The 21369-nt window shown below is 42.8% G+C and overlaps 1 protein-coding gene across 4 annotated transcripts in view; it reads left to right on the forward strand.

The window, feature by feature from the left end:
- The first annotated feature begins 2200 nt into the window (after positions 1–2200).
- Positions 2201–21369, forward strand: part of PAIP1 (poly(A) binding protein interacting protein 1) — a 29616-nt gene continuing 10447 nt past the window's right edge. Inside the window, exons 1-6 of one of the 4 annotated variants that reach the window (XM_079790480.1) lie at positions 2201–2351; positions 3606–3751; positions 8104–8289; positions 12418–12530; positions 16876–16987; positions 18553–18678. In XM_079790480.1, the coding sequence (XP_079646606.1) occupies positions 3656–3751; positions 8104–8289; positions 12418–12530; positions 16876–16987; positions 18553–18678 (633 nt within the window). In that variant the 5' untranslated portion in view covers positions 2201–2351; positions 3606–3655. Of the gene's footprint in view, positions 2475–2620; positions 3097–3605; positions 3752–8103; positions 8290–12417; positions 12531–16875; positions 16988–18552; positions 18679–21369 lie in introns of those variants that run through there. The other 3 variants (XM_079790481.1, XM_079790478.1, XM_079790479.1) reach the window with 3 other exon arrangements.

The following is a 21369-nucleotide window of genomic DNA, read 5'->3' on the forward strand; positions in this document are numbered from 1 at the left end:
AGCCAAAATGCAGAGACAAAGAAATATGTCACAAATCAAAGAAAGCAAACTACTGGATATAGAGTTCAAAACCATGGTTATAAGGTTACTCAAGAATCTTCTAGAAATCTCCAAAAAATGGAAAAGGACCAGTCAGAAATTAAGCATACATTGACTAAAATAAAGAGTAATATACAGGGATTCAACAGTAGAGGATTCTAAGAATCAAATAAATGATTTGAAATATGAGGAAGCAAAAAACACCCAACCAGAAGAGCAAAAAGAAATAAGAATCCAAAAATATGAAGACAGTGTAAGGAGCCTCTGGGACAACTGCAAGTGTACCAATATTTGCATGATGGAGGTGCCAGAAGAAGAGAGAGAGCAAGATATTGAAAACCTCTTTGAAGAAATAATGACAGAAAACTCTCCCTACCTGGTGAAAGAAATAGACTTACAAGTCCAGGAAGCACAGAGAGTCCCAAACAAGAGAAAACCAAAGAGGACCACACCAAGACACATCATAATTAAAATGCCAAGGGCAAAAGACAAAGAGAGAATCTTACAAGCAGCAAGAGAAAAGCAGTTAGTTACCTATAAGGGTATGCCCATACGACTGTCAGCTGATTTCTCAACAGAAACTATGCAGACCAGACGGGAATGGCAAGAAATATTCAAAGTGATGCATATCAAGGATCTACAACCAAGATTACTCTACCCAGCAAAGCTATTATTTAGAACTGAAGGTCAGATAAAGCGCTTCACAGATAAGAAAAAGCTAAAGGAGTTCATCACCACCAAACCAGTATTATATGAAATGTTGAAGGGTATTGTTTAAGAAGAGGAAGTAAAAGAAAAAGATCAAAAATATGAACAACAAAATGGCAACGAACACATACCTATCAACAATTGAACCTAAAAATCAAAATAAATAAGAAATCTAATGAACAGAATAAACTGGTGAATAAAATAGAATCAGAGGCATGGAAATGGAACAGACTGAGGATTCTCAGAGGGAAGAGGGATTGGGGGAGAGATTAAACAAAGACCTTATATGCATATATAAGGACATAGACAATAGGGTGGTGAAGGCAGGAACCGGGTCGGGGGAGGGGGGAGGAAATGAGGGGGAAAGAGGGACATCTGTAATAATCTCAACAATAAAGATTAAAAAAAGACAAGTGACTGACAGCTACACTAAAGGATGGCTTTTAATGTTATGAGCATTAACTCATCTAATTTTTATATTGTAATCTTGTCTTGCCTTTAAGATATGCTTGATGCTACAGCACACTTACTTTATAGCTGAGGAAACTGAGGCTCAGAGACATTAAATTTGTAACGTACCCAAGATCACACAAGCATTAATACTCGGGCTTACGTTGAATCCTACCTTCTTGCTCACACCAAGGAACCACACTTTGTGCTAGCTTTCTTCCCTGACTTCATTAATTTTGCTAACCATCAACAGCATAAATCACTTACTCATGATTGCCCTCATCAGAGCCATTTTTTCTCATTCAGTTAGGTAAAGATGTGAATGTTTTCTGGATTAGCAAGAAGAGAAAAAGGTTAATATGAGTTTTTGTTCCTAATTAAAATGATTCTCAAGATGACAAGATTGAGAAACATTAAGCCCTGCTTAAAATACAGGGCTACACTCAATTTGGTGAGATGTTTCCATCTAACAGTAAAGACATAGATTTTTTTTTCTCCTTTTCATTACAAATATTCATCCTTACTTGACTTTAGCACTGTCAGGCCTGACAAAAGCAGTCATTTACACATGAGGTCTATAGAAATTTTCTGTGCAACCCGGTAGCCACTAGCCACATGCAGCTATCCATCACGTAGCATGCCTAATCACCAGTGAGATATGCAGAAAGTGTGAAATACACATTGGACTTTGATTAGCGTGAAAAAAAAAACGAAAACATCTCATTCATATTTCATATTGATTTCATGTTGAAATGATACCAGTTTGGATATAGTGGGTTAAATACATTAAAATTCATCCCACCTGTTTCTTCTTACTCCTTTCATGTGGCTTCTAGAAAACGTGTAATTACATAAGTGACTTGCCTTTGTGACTCGCACTATATATTCATTGCACGGCCCTGGTACATGAAAAAGGGGGGAGTTTCCTTGAAAAGTGGTGTATTTCCTTAAAATTGCGGGGGGAAGGGAAGGGGAGAGACTGAGCATGGCCCCAGGGCTGTGATCTCGGTCCAGGGCTGCAGGCACCGGCAGGCGGGGGCGTAGACAGACTCCGCTCCCGCCCGGCGCTGACGGGGCCGGTGGCGGCGCTTCCTCCCGGGGGTTCCCACCCGGAGCAGCGGGTCCGGGAGCGGCTCGCCTGCGCGCCCACGAAGGTGCGCGTCCGCGAGCGCCGGTGCCGGCCCCGCGCCCCCTCCCCCCGCGTTTTTTATTTTCGCGGCCTCAACCGTCGGCCTCCCGCTTCCCTCCGAGCTGCACGGCGTGGGCCGGGCCGCCGGGTAAGCGCCTGTCCCCGGGGGAGCCGGCCCCGCGGCGGCGGCGGCACAGACGGCCCGGCGAGACGGGCCCCGGGCCTGCTGGGCCGCGGCCGCCCCCCTCGCGAGCGGAGCGCGGGCGCGCCGGGGCCTCCGGGCCGCGGGGGGCCGCTGTGACCCGCCGGGAGCGCCGCGCGGAGGCGGGCCGCGGGCTGGAGGGCGAGCGGAGCGGCAGCTGCGGGCGCGGAGGGCGGGCTCGGCGGCGGTGCAGCAGCTGCCGTCGCTCTGAGGCCCGGGGCCGGGCCGCGCCTGCCGTTCCATGAGCCCCGAGTGAGGCCGGGCGCCTCCCCCGCGTCCCCGAGCGCAGCGCCGCCGCGGCCGGAGCGGAGCGGGAGCATGTCGGACGGTTTCGATCGGGCCCCAGGTGCTGGTCGGGGCCGCAGCCGGGGCCTGGGCCGCGGAGGGGGCGGGCCCGAGGGCGGCGGTTCCCCGAACGGAGCGGGGCCGGCGGAGCGGACGCGGCCCCCGCCGCAGCCCCCGGCGCCGGGCTTCCAGCAGCCGCCGCCGCCGCTGCGCCAGCCGCGGACGGCCCCGCCGCCAGGGGCCCAGAGCGAGCTCCCCGCCGGGCCCGCGCGGCCGCCCGCAGGTACGGAGCCGCGCCTCCCGCACCGGGCCCCGGCCCGCGCCCAGTCCCGCCCCCGTCCCCCGAAGCCGCCCCAGGGCCCGCGGGGTCGGGTGGGCACGGCCCGCGGCGGGTCCGGAAGGGGCCGCGGGGGCCCTTTGTGCGCCCGCGGGGGAGGGGCCGGCGCGGGCCCGAGGGCGCCGTCCCGGGAGGAAGTGGCCCGCCGCCCCTTGCCCACCCTCCGAGGGGACATCTTGGGTGAGCAGCCACCTTCCCTAACCGGCTCCTTCAGCGGGAGCCGAGCGCCCAGGCCCGCACCGGGGAGGCGAGTGCGTCCCCAGAGGGGCTCCAGCAAGTCTTTTGTTCCTTTTTGCGGGCTCCCTGCACCCTCCCGGCCGTAACCTCCCATTTGTTTGGTGGTGGTTCTTGTGTACCTCTTAAGATCCAGCCCTGCTCAGGGGGCTTTTCGGTGCCTAGTTAGTTCATTACACAAAGGAGTGAAGGCGTCTGACACCCCGTTTTTCCTTCCTCAGAACAAACGAGACCCCAGGACAACACCCCCCAGCAGAACTCGGAGTCCGCGATGGCTAAACCCCAGGTGGTGGTCGCCCCGGTGTTAATGTCCAAGCTGTCGGCGAACGCCCCTGAATTCTACCCTTCGGGTTATTCTAACTATACGGTAAGGACGGCCTCGCCTGCAGCTCGGGGTACCTACGAACGACCGACCGGAGAGTGTGGTTCTTAACTCATCAGCATGCTGGCGTTTTCTGGACTGCACACAAAGACAGGAACGCGTGGAACCCGAGCGGAAACAAAACCGACTCGGGAGTGTGTTGTGTAGTTATGTTCAGGGTATCAGAATGGAAGCTTAAGGGTAGACATTCTCGTCTGTTTTGTGCTCAGCATCTGCAGAGTATCTCGAGGCTGATAAACTTGATGTAGGCAACCCCCTTCTCCTCCCCTTCAATCTATAAAACTAAAATTTTTGGCCAGACCTTATGAATAACATACAGAGTAGGGGCCTGGCAAAGTTTATTTTAAATCTGAGTTTAGTAAGATAGAACCACTGATAGATTTAGGGTAAATCAAAGTGGTTTTGAGGCAGACTAATTTGTGTAGGTTTTTGAATGTTGAGAAGTCCACATCTGGGCTCTGTTACGTTAAAATAGATGGTTCTAATTATTGTTATGCGGAAATGTTGTAGGGGATTTTGATAAAGTGTTTAGGTATGAAGAACTTGGAAGATTTCAGATTCATCTTTGTCAATAACAAGAATTTTTTAAATTGGTCATGTTTTTCTTAAATAAGATGAAACAGCACAATTGGGGTGGGGAGAAAGGAATTTGTTGTGCTAAATAAATGCATAGCAATTAATTGTAGGTAAGAGGGGCAGGACCATTCAGGATTGAAGAAATAATAAGTTTAGCATAAGTCCTATGTTTCCTATATTCTTAGCTTTATTGACATAAAACACACAGAATAGTGCACACATATGTTAGCTCTAAGTTTCACAAAGTGAACACTCGGGCAACCAGCACTGAAATCAACAATAGTTTTGCCTCTTCTCAAAGTTTATATAAATGGAGTTATCCTGAATTTTTTACATTTGTTTCTCACTCTCTTTCAATCAAAATTCATCCATGGTGTAGCATGTAATTGGAGGTGACTTACTCTCATAGGTGACTTATTCCATTGTGTGACTATTCCGCAGTCCCATTTGTCTGTTTAACATTGGGGTAGCTTCCACTTTGGGGCTATTGTGAATAGGGCTGCTATTTCTGGCCATGTCTTGATGGATATACACCCTTGCCTCTGTTTGGTACATGCTAAGGACTGGAATTGCTGGGACAGAAGGTGGCCAGCTTTGGCAGACACTGCCCGCTAGTTTTCCTGAGACTGTTAGTGTACGCTTGGAGTAGTGTGTGATTTCCAGTTGCTGTATTTGCTTGACCACCACTTAATATTTTCTCTTTTTTAAGTTTAGCCATTCTAGTGGGTGTGTAGTATCTAGTAGTTTTAGTTTGTATTTACCCAATAACTAATGGTGGCACACCTTTTTGTTACCTTTATTTTGGGAAAACTATAGATTCCATCCTTTAGAAACTCCGTGCATCTTAGACTACATCAGGAAAAGGCTTTGGGGCTGGAAAGGGGGAAGTGTAGGCCCAGTGGGAAGAGCAGTTGATTTGGGCTGAAAGGAGCCATCAATCATGTAAAGTAGAAGGGAGATTAGTTTGGATTCTTGCCAGAAGGTTGTGTTTGGCCCAGAGAGGAAAGAAACCATTGGAGACCTGTGAGTAGTTGAATAAACACTTAAGGGTACTTACCTTCTAACAGCCACAGAGTTCTCCATCTGTTTTTCTCCCTATTGACTGAGCTGTTTTATGATAGGAGGGATGTAGTTTTTTCATGGTTCTGTACCAACTAGTTTTACAAGTGACTCCTGGGCTAGCTGTAAAGCAGAGTAATGGCTGTGTTAGTCTACTTACTTTGAGCCACTGGCATCTTTTAGGCGTCCTTTGATATCCTCTAATAGATCAGCTTCTCTGCTCAATTCCCTAGAATGGATTGCAAGCTGGAAGCCTGTGGCTCACATGTGGCCTGCAGGTGTGTCTTCTTAGGCCCTGTTGTTGCCTTTTTCTTTTTTTTTTTAAGGATTTTTAATAAGTTACCAATACTTAAATTAGATATTGCAAATCTGAATTTTCTGGTGTTTCATGAAATCATAAGATTTGGCCATACTAGACTGTTATTTTGGTGAAAATTGGCTGAATAGAAGCAGCCGCTTTAGACGGAGTGTGTGAGCTCGAATTTACACACTGGCTTACTTCATTTGCTTGGAATACACCTGGATTCTATAAGCATTCAAGTTTGCCACCCTGCTCTGGTACATTCTCCAGCCTTTATCTGTTAACCATCTGCCAAGGCTAAGAGTTTTTCCGAAATGACTCTTAGGCTAAGATCTTTTTTTTTTTCTTAATCCGCACCTGACGATATATTTTTATTGACTTTTTTTTTTTTTTTTAAGAGAGAGAGAGAAACATCAATGGGTTGCCTCCTGTATGTGCTCCGACCGGGAATCCAACCTGCAATATTTTGGTGTACAGGATGATGCTCCAACCAACTGAGCCATCTGGTCAGGGCAGGATCTTGTGAGGGAAACTTTTTCTTACAGTAACCATAATCCAAAGTTAGCTATATTTGCTCACTCATTCAACAATAGTTTAACACCTATCCTGAGTCAAGCACTGGGGTACAGCAGTGAGCAACATGGACAAAAATTCCCACGTTCATGGAGCCTCTATTCTAGTGGCCTCCTGGCTTGTCTCCAGCAGCTCCTTGAGTTTTCTTCTTAGACATGAAAATCTATTGCTTGCTGTCCTTGAGCTGGATCTGCTTTCAAGAAAGCATGCTGCCCTGCCCTGGTAGCTCAGTTGGTTAGAAGATCATCCTGATACTCCAAGGTTGCAGGTTCGATCCCCGGTTAGGGCACATACAAGAATCAACCAACGAATGCATAAATAAGTGGAACAATAATGTTTCTATATATGTTTCCCCCTTAAATTAATAAACAAAAATTTTTTAAAAAGAAAGCATGCCTTTTCTAAAAGCCATTCTGATAGGCTTTTGCTGTGCTTTCTTAACCCTTCCAAAACTCTAAGCCCTTCTATCTCTAGTCCTCCTAATCCCACTGCTAGAATTTCCTGCTCTCTGTCTCTTCTTACCATTGAGTTCTGTATCCTTCTATTCCTGGCCATTGTTTTTCTTCTGTTTTTTTAATGAAAGCCTGGATATGGCAGTCAGAAAGTCTCCTACCACTGTACGCTATGATGAAATTATACAGTCACTTACTGTTTATATTTCCCTGTGCTTGAGGATTAACAGATAGACAAATGACAAGCCTTACTAGCTTTTTTTTAGAAATTGTCAAATATCTATTAGGATATAGAGAATGGTATAATGAACCCTCATGGCCTTGTCAGTTAGCTACATGTGGCCATTCTTTTTTTTTTTTTTTTTTTTTAATACATTTTTATTTCAGAGAGGAAAGGAGAGGGAGAAAGAGATAGAAACATCAATGATGAGAATCATTGATTGGCTGCCTCCTGCATACCTCCTACTTGGGATTGAGCCCACAACCCGAGCATGTGCCCTTGACCGAATCAAATCCGGGACCCTTCAGTCCGCAGGCTGATGCTCTGTCCACTGAGCCAAACCGTCTAGGGCTACATTGGCCATTGGTTCTATATCCCGGGCCCTCCTCCCCTCCCATTGCAAATCTTAGATCTTATTATATCCATAAATAGATTAAAATCTTAATTTTGATATTGGTATTATAGTGAAATATTGGTTTAAACGTTGTCAACCATGTTGTAAATCGGCCAGGGATGAGAAGACAATTCCCTGCCTGGCTAGATGGAGCCCTTCTGTTAGAACATTTGGTCATTGGGCAAAATTAATGGACTTGCTCTGGCTGGTTTGGCTCAGTGGATAGAGTGTCGGCTTGTGGACTGAAGGGTCCCAGGTTCGATTCCGGTCAAGGGCACATGCCCAGGTTGTGGGCTTGATCCCCAATGGGGGGCGTGCAAGAGCCAATCAGTGATTCTCTCTCATCATCGATGTTTCTCTCTCGCGCGCACACTCTCTTGCTCGCTCTCCTTTCCTCTCTGAAATAAATAAAAATGTTAAAAAAAATTAAGTGGACTTTATAATAATAATGGGGTAATATGCTAATTAGACCGGGCGTCTTCCAAACGTCATTCCGGATGTCCTTCCTGACAAAGCCGGGGCCAGAGGGAAGCCCGGGTCCTGGGTGCTAGAGGGAAGCCAATGCTGGCAGCCGAGGAAAGGAATTTTGCACGAATTTTCGTGCATCGGGCCTCTAATTTTATTAATAAAATAACAACTTTTATCATATGAAAGAGCCTTTAAAAAATTATTTGTGCTGGAATCATCTCGACCTAAAGCTGCCTTATGTTTATTTCAACCAGTTGCATGCTTAAAACTTATCTTTTTAATTTGCATCTATAGGAATCCTATGAGGATGGCTGTGAGGATTATCCCACTCTATCTGAATATGTTCAGGATTTCTTGAATCATCTTACAGAGCAGCCTGGCAGTTTTGAAACTGAAATTGACCAGTTTGCAGAGACACTGAATGGCTGGGTTACAACAGACGATGCTTTGCAAGAACTTGTGGAACTCGTCTATCAACAGGTAGGTCAGCTAGTAGTATGTAGCATGGGATGGTCCTCAGGTAGCTTCCTTGAAGCCCGAGGATGGAGGCTGCTCCTTGAGGGAGGCCAGGTTCACGTTCACCTGCCTCCACACTTCTTAACTCTATGGTTCATGGGAGCTAGGTCTTTGTTGTATAAAATTTCTATCGTTGGGGATCCAGGGCTGGAGCCAGATTGCAAAGGCACCAGTGTAGCCGAGGCACTAGATGGCATTGGAAGGGGCTGCAGGCATTTATGAGGAAGGCTCCATACGTACCATACCTTTGTCCCACCCCTTTCTGTTTTATGGGATCTGAAATTAACAACACATTAAAAAGACTGCAATATTTTCTCCTAGATGTTGAATAGTAGAGCATTATTGAAGCAGGGGAGAAAAAAGATCATGGGAGAACTTCTTGTCTCATAAATGAGTCCTTAAAAAAAGCGAAACCACAGAACAACCTGTCTTATTTTAACATTTCTGCTTGTCTTTATTTAAAATTTTCACGGATTTACATCTTAATTCTTTGGAAATCTAATATCTAGATTAATTTTTCATACAAAGTTTAGTTTTGATGCTAGCATATTATCACAGACACATTAATGCTATTTTAAGGAGGGAAAGTAGACAACACTGTATTTTTTAAGGCAAATAAGGTCATGTAAGACTAACCAAAAACGGAGTAGGAGGTGAACATAAATAGAACCTTCTGTGTTCTTTGTCACCGCTAAATGAGCAACGCAAACATGGAATATATAGGAAGGGTGATTATGATAGCAAACAGGTTGGGGTTTTTTTGCCAGCTAGTATCTCATTTGACTATATTTCCAATTTGTTCTGGGTTGTTACTGGACCCTAATATTACTTAGCCCAACAATTTTTCAACCTTTTTCATCTCATGGCACACATAAACTAATTACTAAAATTCTGTGGCAGACCAAAAATATATTTTTTGCTGATCTGACAAGAAAATAAAGGTATAATTTTGACTCATTCACACTAGACAGCTGTTGTTATGTTGACTGTTGTCATTTTTTGTTTGACAATCTAAGGGAAGAGAGGTCAGTGCCCCTGACTCAGTAGTTAGGTATTGCATCATTTAAAATTCTTGGGGCACACCAGCGTACTTGCCACACACACCCATTGAAAATCGACCTAGCCAACTCTCAAGTTTCCAGAAACGCCTGAGATTGTAGGAAGATAGAACCGCTCTGTTTGTCCTGATACCTACTTTCAGCCTCTAAATGGATTGAAAAAGAATGTGAGATAAGAAATGGAAGAATTACACTCTTGCTTAAACTTTTTCTGGTTTTTCTTCGGTCTATTCTAGCTCCTCAGTAGGCTGCTCTCTCATAGTTCTTTAGGGCGAGCTGAAGGGCTGAAGCCTGACGAACTACAGTTTCTGGGCTTGTCTCTTAACACATTTCGGACCAATAGTTTTATGCTAGCTTTACCCAGTGGCCAGATAAGTTTCTATTGAATGAGTACAAAAAATGTTTTACATAAATGGTAAAGGCACTCTTTAAAATTAAATACACATTGCATTTTGAAGTTATTTACTACATGTTCTTACAAGCTAATATCTTTTTAAAAAATTCTTGTGATTGGCCACAAGCCTTAGAAGAGAAAACACGAGAATTCTCGTGATCCATCTGCCATTTAACATTCTGTGGTCAGTGATACACAGATTTGCCAACAGTTCTTAAATTCCATTGAGGGAATTTACTCATAGCAACTAACAAAAGAAGGCCTGTTGTAGAAAAAGAAAAATGACATTAAATATCCATATCCAACTTAGATTCTTCCCCAAAAACCACTAAATGACAGTGCGGGGATTTTGAAAGGCCAGAAGCCGTAAGGACTGAGGTGGGGAAAGAGAATGGAAGTCCAGTTTGGGGCTAGAAAGCCGGTGGGACAGTGTTAACTGACTTGGCAGATCTAAGTAAGTTGAATTTCAAACAGGTGAGGATAGTTGAGAATCTCTCTGATTTATAATGCAGAATTTCCAAAAGACGAGGATAAGGAATGAGGCAAAAAGATTGCTAGAAAATCTGAAAAAATTAGATATTTATGCCAGTTTGAAGTTTTATTGTAACCCTTCTTGAGAAATTATTGAAGAAGGTACTCCAGCAAAGCAAAGGAATTAAACGGAGGATGAAGTCACGGGGACGAGGAAGTGGGGAATTTTACAGATGTGTGTGTCACCCACACGATGGTGAAGGGAGATCCCGAGACAGTAGCCATGTGCAGAGCAGTCCGGGAGGCCAGGCTTCCCCGGAGTGGGGCGGAGGCTCCAGGAAAGAGTGCTCTGGTAAGATGAGCACAGGTGCTACGTTGGAAGATATTAAGACATTTACAAACTAGTGAGCTTAAGAATAAATCGATGAGGAGATACATAAAAACCAAAGGGCTAGAAAAAAAATTAGTGTCTAGGGAAATAGTTGTATAAGAAAGGAATAAGCATAATACATGGTTCAGCTGTAAGTGGAAACACAAAACTAAGGAATAAAATTACCGTATTTTCCGGCGTATAAGATGACTTTTTAACCCAGGAAAATCTCAAAAGTCTGGGGTCTTATATGCCAGAAAATACGGTATTTGGGTTTTAAGCAATCTGATATACATTGTCAGAGATTTTTCTAACCTACCGTATTTTCCGGCGTATAAGATCCCCGACTTTTGAGAAGATTTTCCTGGGTTAAAAAGTCGTCTTATACGCCGGAAAGTACGGTATGGTATTACTATATTGGAAGGTGGAAGAGTTGGGAAGTAGTGGAATGAGTGGGATTAAGCAGGGTGAAGTCTAAATGCTCATATTCTATGGTAGGAAATAGTAAGAAATGATGTCTAAACTGAGGGATCACAGCTCATGCAGGTAGAGAGAAAACATTTTACCTGCAAGAATCCAAGTGGTTGTGGGAGTAAAGGAGAGTGTAGTGGGGAAGCAGGAAGCTTTAATAACCAGCCTGTGGAACTTGTCATTAAATTGTGTGTGATCATTTTAAAAGTAAACTAAGAAAACAAGCCATGCCAATAATGGGAAGAGTAGACTTGTTGAATTTGAAATCTGAGAAGTCGGTCTTTCTTCTTGAGGAGAAATGTTTAGGGTCTTGGGCAAGCAAGAAAATATTAGAAATAAAAAGATCTAATAATTATAAAGTACTTACAGCATGCCACGCAATGCCGAACACTTGACATGTAGTTAATTCATTTACTCCTCAGTGGTTGCATGATATTATTCCTATACCCATTTTATACTGATCTTAACAGAGAAGTTAAATGACTTGTCTGAGGTTACCACAGCTAGTTAGTAGCCCCAGCATAGAGTCAGAAGGGCATCAGGACATTTGTTAGATCTAAACTCTGGTTAACTACCTTTGTGACCTGGCTAAGTCCCTTAACTTCTTAATGTGTATTTTTCTTACCTAACGTTTGGTATGAACTATGTTCTCTACTATTTAAAGACTACAGTGAAAGTTAAACTTCTTGAGTACTGCTTTGGCTGTATCATACAGTCTTTGATATGTAGTTTTCTCACTGTCCTTTTTTTTTTTAATGGCTTGTCCATTTTAACTTCCTCTTTACCCCAAGTGTTTTGGGGCATTCTTTAGGTATTAATCTCACACACCAGGTACCATTAGTCACCTCTTTAGGAATCAAGAACCTGAAGCTCAGGGAGGTTTCGTGATGCCCAAAGTCACAGCACAAGGCTTGGGAGCCTCACTCTGGACCACTGGATGCCAGAGTTGGTTCCCTCCTGTTGCCGAGAAGCAGCACAGAGCAGTAGTTTGGCAGATACTCTTATTCATAACTGGCACAATGCAACTGGGTACATGTACATATTTTGTGCAAAAATGGGTTAGTATAAAGACATACTGTCTGCTTGCTTTCTGGTAAATGATGGGGGGAACTTAAACATTTTCCTTTGTACTTGCTCTGGTTCTTGGTGTAATGTTGGGAGGGAGAGTTAACATAATTGCCTTAGGCCTGGCAATTATAAAAGACTTGTACATTTTTCTTTATAATATGGTTGTTTGGGGAGTGGAAATGTTTTTCCTCTCTGGAATGTTGCTGTTTGCATTAATGACGATGTATCTGTGTCATACAAAACTTTTTTCTTTTTGAAAGGCCACATCAATTCCAAATTTCTCCTACATGGGAGCTCGCCTGTGTAATTACCTGTCCCATCACCTGACAATTAGCTCACAGAGTGGCAACTTCCGCCAATTGCTACTTCAAAGGTCAGTGTGAATATATGAAATTAAAGGAAAACTACTTTTGAAGGTACTAGAATTTGACCATTCCTTTTTTCCAAAGACTATACATTATAGAAAGTTGCAGGGGAGAAGAGAACAGACCATTCTTACTTATACAGTATTAAAAGTTTACATTTATATATATTTATATATATATATATATATATATATACATATATACCAGTCTTTGTCTGTAGTGATCTTTGCCTTTGGTTTTATGCTTAGAAAAGCCTTTCCCAAGTTCTTAAAAATGATCCCATGTATTTCTTAGTGCTTTTGTACTTTGGTTTAAGCAAGGATCTGATTTATTAATTGCCATGTGTTCAGCCAGTTTTTCCCATACCCCTTTTTTGAAATGGTCCATTTCCCTGTTGATTTGAACTGCATGCTACCTTTATCGCACCATATCCTTTTATTAGGGTTTTGATTCTGGACTTTCATTATATTCTATTCATCATTTGTTTTCCTACCATGCTGTTTTTTAAAAGCTCTAATTTTTAATGTCTGGTCTAGTTAGTTCCCCATTGTTTCGTGGAATTTTCTTTGCTATTGCATGCTTTTTTTCTCCAGTGAACTTCAGAATCAGCATGTGAAATTATGTAACTCTTGTTGGTATTTATTAGATATTTTTGGGATGACACTGAATTCATAAACTAATTTGGGGGAACTAACTTTCTCATAATTTGAGTTTTATTCAATGACAAGGTTGTCTGCGTTTATTATAGTTTGCACATTAGTTCTTTAGAGATACTTTGAATGGTTGCACAGTGTGGTTAGCCTGCAGAGGAACAGAATGAAGATGCAGAAGTAACTTCAGCAACACCTGGAAATCAAGCTTACTGGTGGTGGCTCAGGTCCACGTGCACGAGAGAAAGTGTGCTGCCGACACAGCTGGGGAGCAACAGAGCAAAGATGGGCTCCTGCCTCTTCACACCAAAACATATTTCAGATACAACAGAGATTTAAATGAAAGTGAGGCTGAAACCGGTGTGGCTCAGTGTATAGAGCGTCAGCCTGCGGACTGAAGGGTCCCAGGTTCGATTCCGGTCAAGGGCATGTACCTTGGTTGCGGGCACATCCCCAGTGGGGGATGTGTAGGAGGCGGCCGATCAATGTTTCTAGCTCTCTATACCTCTCCCTTCCTCTCTGTAAAAAATCAATAAAATATATTTTTAAAGAAATTACTTTAAATGAAAGTGAGACAGTAAATACTAGGCGGAAATTGCCAGCAAAAATCGTAGGTTGATAAAACCCTTTTAAGCAAGACATGATGCCCTCAGGCCCTGATGCAAGAGATTAAACTTAACACATAGGTTATAATATTTGGGGGGGTCATAAGTTTATATGAACTAAAGTAAAAATAGGAAAAAATATATAACTCATGGTAATGACCTCATTTATTTAATACTAGAGGCCCAGTGCATGAAATTCGTGCACTTGGGGGTTGGGGGGTCCCTCAGCCCGGCCTGCACCCTCTTGCAGTCCAGGAGCCGTCAGTCGGACATCCTTAGTGCTGCCGTGGAGGTGGGAGAGGCTCCTACCACCGCTGCTGCGCTCGCCAGCCGTGAGCCTGGCTTCTGGCTGAATCTGGCTGAGCGGTGCTCCCCCCTGTGGGAGCACAATGACCACCAGGGGGCAGCTCCTGCGTTGAGTGTCTGCCCCCTGGTGGTCAGTGCCCATCATAGCAACCGGTCGTTCTGCCGTTTGGTCGATTTGCATATTAACCTTTTATTATATAGGATGAAAAGAGGGGCCTATTAGGAATGAGTAAGAAAAAGACCACTATTTTAATAGAAATATTTGGAATGGCTCTGAATGGGTACAGTTTGGAAAAATGCAACTGGCTAAGTTATATAAAGATAGAATCTAACCTTCCCTGTAGTTAAAGAATCGCAAATTAAAGCTTCTGGAAAGATGTGAGAGCAGGCACTTCCAGGAGTAGGATGGAAGGAAAGTCGCCCATCTTCTCTGCTGCTCAGCCTGGCTACGCAGTGAAACAGGGCTGAGCCCCTGCCTCATGCTGGGAAATTCCAGCATGATGGACTGAGGGCGAGCCAGCCCGGCATGGTTTGTTAAAGCTTCCCAAGGATTCTCCAGTGTAGCTGTGGTTGAGAAGCCCTCTTCCAACTCTTCTGACTCTGCCCCCATGTATGCTTCTGCAGTATTGATACTGCCAGATGTCAACACGGAAAATGCTAATCATATAACTAGTGAAAAGCAGGGCATAGTCTACTACCTAGCTTCAAGGTATATACACACTTGAAGAAGACAGAAGTTACCTTCACAGCAGTTAGCACTGGGTTGCAGTGACTTCTTTCTTTTTCTCTGCTTTACCCTTTCTGAAATAAGCATGTGGTACTTTTATAATTGAAATTCTTAAGCTTAAAAAGGTTTAGGTTCTTTTCTCTCACCCAGATAATCAGTCATGTACAGGAGTAGGAATTTGCTTTTGCACATACATTCACATATCTTAATGCATAATAGCATTTATAAAACAAAAGGAGGTCATTTCAAAGATTTTACCTGCAAAGTCATAAAAGAAAGGTCAGAGAAAGGAGAACAGTCAGCAAGGTGCCTGGATAACTGAATTGGCATTAACTAACTAATCCTTTCCATTATTAACCACAGTGTTCTATTTATAGATATCCCAACTTTTTCCTGGTGAGGAATTAATATGTATGAGAAGGTAACAAATACCTCTGTCTCTGACTCACACAGAAGATGTTGCTCATTTAATGCAGCTTGTAAGCATTGGAATCAGCCACACAGGTGCCCAGTAAGCTGTCCTGGGTGTATTTATTTATTAATTTTAAATATATTTTTATTGAATTCAGAGAGGAAGGGAGAGGGAGAGAGAGAAACATCAATAATGATGAGAAAGAATCATTGATCGACTGCCTCCTGCACACCGGCCCCTACTGGAGATTGAGCCTGCAACCCCAGCATGTGCCCTTGACTGGAATCAAACCCAGGACCCTTCAATCCGCAGGCTGACGCTCTATCCACTGAGCCAAACCAGCTAGGGCTGTCGTGAGTGTATTTATGGTTGATTCATAAAGGTAAATTCTTTGTCAAGAAGTGACTTCTTTTTTCTTCCAAAAAAAGTGCTTTACAAAGCAACCTAAACTGGTCCTTCATGAATGAAAGCCATTTAGTCTCCATGAGCTCCTCCCTTGGTCTTTAAAAGAACTGCCAAGATTAACTTTATAAGACACACAACTGTCCTACCTTATCACCACCTTACTAATAAAGATGAGGAAATATATTGACCACCAACATGGTAACAGTTAAAAGTCATACAGTAGCTGACCCTCTAACTCACTGACAGGCAGCAACAGGCTCGTATGATGGTTTTAGAAACCTTGTGGGAACTGTCCATAAAGCTCCAAGGTTTCTTATGTAAGGCAAATGGGCCAATTCAGGGGGAAATAAGTTATTTGACTCCTTCAGTCTCCATTAGAAATAGAGACCAAATTACAGGCAGTCCTCGGGTTATGTCAGACTTGACTTACGTTGTTTCGTGGCTACATCGCCATCTCCCATTTACAGTATTTATAAAAAAATAGTTCCGTCATTTTGACGTATATACATATGTGCTTTATGTTTTTTATTATTTATTTACCACAAGTAAAGGTCAGGAATTGTTCTCTTTTAAATTTTTTTACTGTGTCACTTCATTACTGCGGTGTATGTGCTCCATGTGAGTGACGGAGGTGCTTATGGAGGTGGGTTCCGACTTCCGGCGAAAATCATTACGTCGCACTGTAGGAACGGATCTCTGATCTCTGATCTCTGATCTCCGATGTAACCCGAGGAGTGCCTGTAATTGCTTTCTATGTGTCTATTCAATTGGGGACTTCCCTTTTTCTCTGATCTATATACTGGAAGTTACAAGGATAATGGGCTTAATAAGAATTCATTTTATTTTCAGTATAGTTTGAGGTCATATTTATCTGTTTTTAAAGATCTGTTTCAAAGTTCATGTATTAGAAAGAGAACATTTTACAGAGACAGCTTGGATAAAAACAGTGCCAGTATTTGTGAACCTCATAAAACTTATGTTGTTTAAACTTACAACAACTTGATCTCATAGGTTTATTTTCAACTATTCTTATCAGTTTCTTAAAACTAGTCATCTCAGTAAGAGAAGATGATGTGTAGTCTGGCCTCTGCACTAGACAGGAACATTTTTATTATAGAAAGTCAGGGCCGTGGTGCATTTTACTTGCCTCCGTATCGCTTGTGGACAACCAGACCAACAAATGGTCATCTTGTTTGACTGTTTGAAAAACAAAGCCATGTGAGATTATAAAAGGTTTATCTCTGTTAGATGTCGAACTGAATATGAACTTCGAGATCAAGCTGCAAAGGGGGATGAAGCAACTCGAAAACGATTCCATGCGTTTGTGCTCTTTCTGGGAGAACTTTATCTTAAGCTGGAGGTGAGGAGTCATTTTCTTTTGTTAAGTACTTTTGTTTAGTAAAGCTTGCGAACAAATTGATCTCCATAAGGGATTCGTGTTTACATTACTTTTACAACATAAAGAGTGAAATGGGCCCTAGCAGGTTTGGCTCAGTGGATAGAGCATCGGCCTGCGGACTGAAGGGTCCCAGGTTCGATTCCCGTCAAGGGCATGTACCTTGGTTGCAGGCACATCCCCAGTAGGGGGTGTGCAGGAGGCAGCTGATCGATGTTTCTCTCTCATCGATGTTTCCAACTCTCTAACCCTCTCCCTTCCTCTCTGTAAAAAATCAATAAAATATATTTAAAAAAAAAAAAGTGAAATGGGAGAGAAATGACGACTCCGTGCCTGTCTTCCTGTTCAAGGGCAAAGTGCTGGGAAGTAGTTGTGAGCATTGGAAAGTCTTCGTGTGCTTTTGGAAAGCCACAGTGCTCCATGGGTGTTTACGCGTTTAAAATGTAGACATGCGTACTTCTTTGGATTCTTGCTTCAGGGACATTAGTACACGTAACATGTTGACATTCAGATGGTGGCTGAAAAACAACATGACCTACAGGACATAAAGCTTTGAGTGAAGAGGGAAGAGACTGGAGTTTGATTTTTATACCCAATTCACCCAGATTAGGGCTTGGTCCTGTTTTATATGTTAATCTTCCACATAAAATGCACTTGTACAAAGGGTACAGCTAAACTTGTTTGTAAATTGGTGGTATGTGAGCATATGCTTGTTAGTAGGCAACTTAAGTCGAGATAGTGCTTTGTAAAGGATATTCAATTTGTTCTTTGACCACTTAGTCCTGACTAGTCTCAGATACAGGTTTATCTATTTAAGCCTGAATTGGGGACTTAGCACCATAAAAACCACTGAAAAGACAAGAATCCACCGTCAGATGTGTGTCAGGGCATCTACAAGTCTACGTCCAATCCAGTGCCCACTTTACTGTCCCTGTTTATCACAGACAGCTCAGTTTTATAAAACTTTCATGTCTTAATCTTTTCTATTGTTATATGAGCCACAATAAGAGCACCAATACAAACGTGCCTTCAACGGAGAGCCATTTAAGATGGCTGTGTTCCTCCTTGGAAGCTCTGGTGCTGTGTAGGGGAGTGGGAAGGCCAGGCATGGCTCTCGAGCCTGAAGTTCTTCCAGCCAGAGAGCCAAGACACGTAGACCATTCTCATGCAAAACCAGAGTATTTTTAAACAGTATATGAATAGCAGAGTAAAATGCTGTGTGTTCCCCAAAAGGGGGTAGGTAGCTTAGTAGACTAGAGATGCTTCATGAAGCAGTAACATTCAAGGAGGCTTACATTATCCAGACCACACATGTGATAAATGAAAAGTTTGGCCTATAGTTGACGAGTTTTATTAGAAATTTTAGTTATATGTAAGGTAAGTCTAATTTTGTGAATATAGAGTGTGTCCCTATGATTTTTGTATTGTTTTAATGTAAAGTGCTTATTTTGCCAGCACTTTGTTAGATCATTTATATATCTGTATTAGGTTTTGGCATAGTTGCTGTTCATTTTCTTTTGTCCCCAAAGATCAAAGGAACAAATGGGCAGGTTACAAGAGCAGATATTCTTCAGGCTGGTCTTCGGGAGTTGCTGAATGCCCTCTTTTCTAACCCTGTGGATGATAACCTAATTTGTGCAGTAAAATTATTGAAGGTAGGTTTTACTTATTTTCTTTCCTAAAAGTGTAACTAACTGCTCTACCCCTTCAGCATATAATTTGGAGAGAGGAAGTGTATATATAGTACACAAATGAATTCAACATAATTATTACGTTAAGTTAAATATTGACATTTTATTTTGCTCTGGAATTTAAATATATTAGAAAGGCAATACATGCTTATTTAATGTAAGACGTGGATTTTAGAAGTGAAAAGTGGGAGTTCTTCGCTGTGCCCCTTCCTTTCCCACGTCTGTAGGTGTATCTCATAAGTACTATGTGACTATGTGTGGCTGCTTTACCACCTACGGAAGATCTTAGACCTTTGCATGGCACACAGATTTACTTCTTTCTACAGTAGCTTCCCACTATTCCGTTGTTTACATGCACATTGTTTACCCATTGTTGCCAAACAGTGGATTACTTTCAGTTTAGTCTCGGCAGCATTGTTGATAATCTTTATATAGGTTAAATTCCTACACATAGGTTTGGTGGACAAGAGAGCTAGTATACCCTAATTTGATAAGTACAGATGCTCCTTGATTTAGGATGGGGTTATGTCTCCCTGAACCCATTATAAAATGAAAATATAGTAAGTTGAATATGCATTTAATACACCTAACTACTAAACAGCAGAGCTTAGCCAAGCCTATCTCAAACTTGCTTAGAACACTTACATTACGCTACAGTTGGGCAGAATAATCTACCACATGAAAACATCGTTGAGTATCGGTCGTTTGCTCTCCTGATTACATACCTGCCTGGGAGCTGCAGCTCACAGCCACTGTCCAGCATCCTGAGAGAGGATCATACCACATGTCACCAGCCTGGGGAAAGATAAAAAATTCAAAGTAGTTTTAGTTTCTGCTGAATGCTTATTGCTTTTGAGCCATTGTAAAGGTAAAAAAATTATAAGTCTAGTCCAGCTGGCATGGCTCAGTGGTTGAGTGTTGACCTATGAATCAGTAAGTCATAGTTTGATTCCCAGTCAGGGCACATGCCCAGGTTGTGGGCTCAATCCCCAGTGTGGGGCATGCAGGAGGCAGCCAGTCAATGATTCTCATCATTGTTTCTGTCTCTCCCTCTCCCTTCCTCTCTGAAATCAGTAAAAATATACTTTAAAAAAATTATAAGTCTATCTCTGGCCAGTGTAGCTAAGTTGGTTGGACCACTGTCCTGTATACCTAAAGGTCAAGAGTTTGACCTAGATCCCCAGTTGTGGTGTGTACCGGCAGCAACTGATCGATGTTTCTCCCTCTCCCTTCCTCTCTAAAGTCAGTAAAAAGGAAAGAAAGAAAACATATCCTCAGGTGAGGATTTAAAAGAAAAATTATAAGTCTAACTATCATATGGTGGGGACCTTCTGTAATGCCAAATTTCTCTTCCAAACACTTAACCACAGTGTATTCCCACTAGCAGTATCCGTATCCTTATCAGTGATAGATGCAAGCAATCCTGGGGTTGGTTTTGTCACAGATGATGAGTAAAAAGAAAACCTCATTTCAGTTTGCATTTTCCTGATCACTAGTGAAGTTAAGCATTTTTTTGTTTATTAGACATGTTTTAGTTTCTGTGAACTACCTGTTACATCCTTAACTCATTTTTCCCCCGATTTCTTTTTTTTAATATCTTTTTAAAATATATTTTACTGATTTCAGAGAGGAAGGAAGAAGGGAGAAAGATAGAAACATCAATGATGAGAGAGAATCATTGATCGGCTGCCTCCTGCACGCCCCCCACTGGGGATTGAGCCGGCAACCCAGGCATGCACCCTCGACTGGAATCGAACCCGGGACCATTCAGTCCACAGGCTGACGCTCTATCTACTGAGCCAAAGCAGCTGGGGCCCCCGATGAAGTTTTTATTTTAATTCGTTGCTTCAATATTTATTGCACTCTGCATATTTCAAAAAGTGACATATTGATTAAAATTGTACAACCTACCTTAGTCATACAGGGAGTAAACCATATAGTCATCCTATGTAATAAAAGGCTAATATGCAAATTGTCCCCTTTACAGGGAGTTCAACTGGGAGTTCGACCAGGGGTCAGGGCCAGCCAGCCTCGAACAGGGTAGGCCAGCCAGACCCCACCTGTGCACGAATTAATGCACCGGGCCTCTAGTTAACACATAAAACCTTTGGTTAAAGATCTGCTGTAGTTCATTGATTTCTTTCAGTCAAGAAAAACACTGAAGGTATTGAGATACCTCAGTATTAGATGGTAGAGAACAACTGGGAATATTTAACTTGTTTAACGAATGCTTGGGGCGGCCCTAGCTGGTTTGGCTCAGTGGATAGAGTGTCAGCTTGCAGACTGAAGGGTCCTGTGTTCGATTCCGGTCAAGGGCACATCCCCAGGTTGCAGGCTCAATCCTCAGTAGGGGATGTGTAGGAGGCAGTTGATCAGTGAATCTCTTTCATCATTGATGGTACCATCTCTCTCCCACTTCCTCTCTAAAATCAATAAAAATATATTACAAAAAAAAAAAAAAAAGAGCCCTGACTGGTTTGGCTCAGTGAATAGAGCGTTGCCTGCGGACTGAAGGGTCCCAGGTTCGATTCTGGTCAAGGGCATGTACCTTGGTTGCAGGCACATCCCCCGTGGGGGGTGTGCAGGAGGCAGCTGATCGATGTTTCTAACTCTCTCTCCCTCTCACTTCCTCTCTGTAAAAAATCAATGAAATAT

The sequence above is a fragment of the Cnephaeus nilssonii genome (assembly GCF_951640355.1).
Source record: "Cnephaeus nilssonii genome assembly, chromosome: 2".
Lineage (NCBI taxonomy): Eukaryota > Metazoa > Chordata > Mammalia > Chiroptera > Vespertilionidae > Cnephaeus > Cnephaeus nilssonii.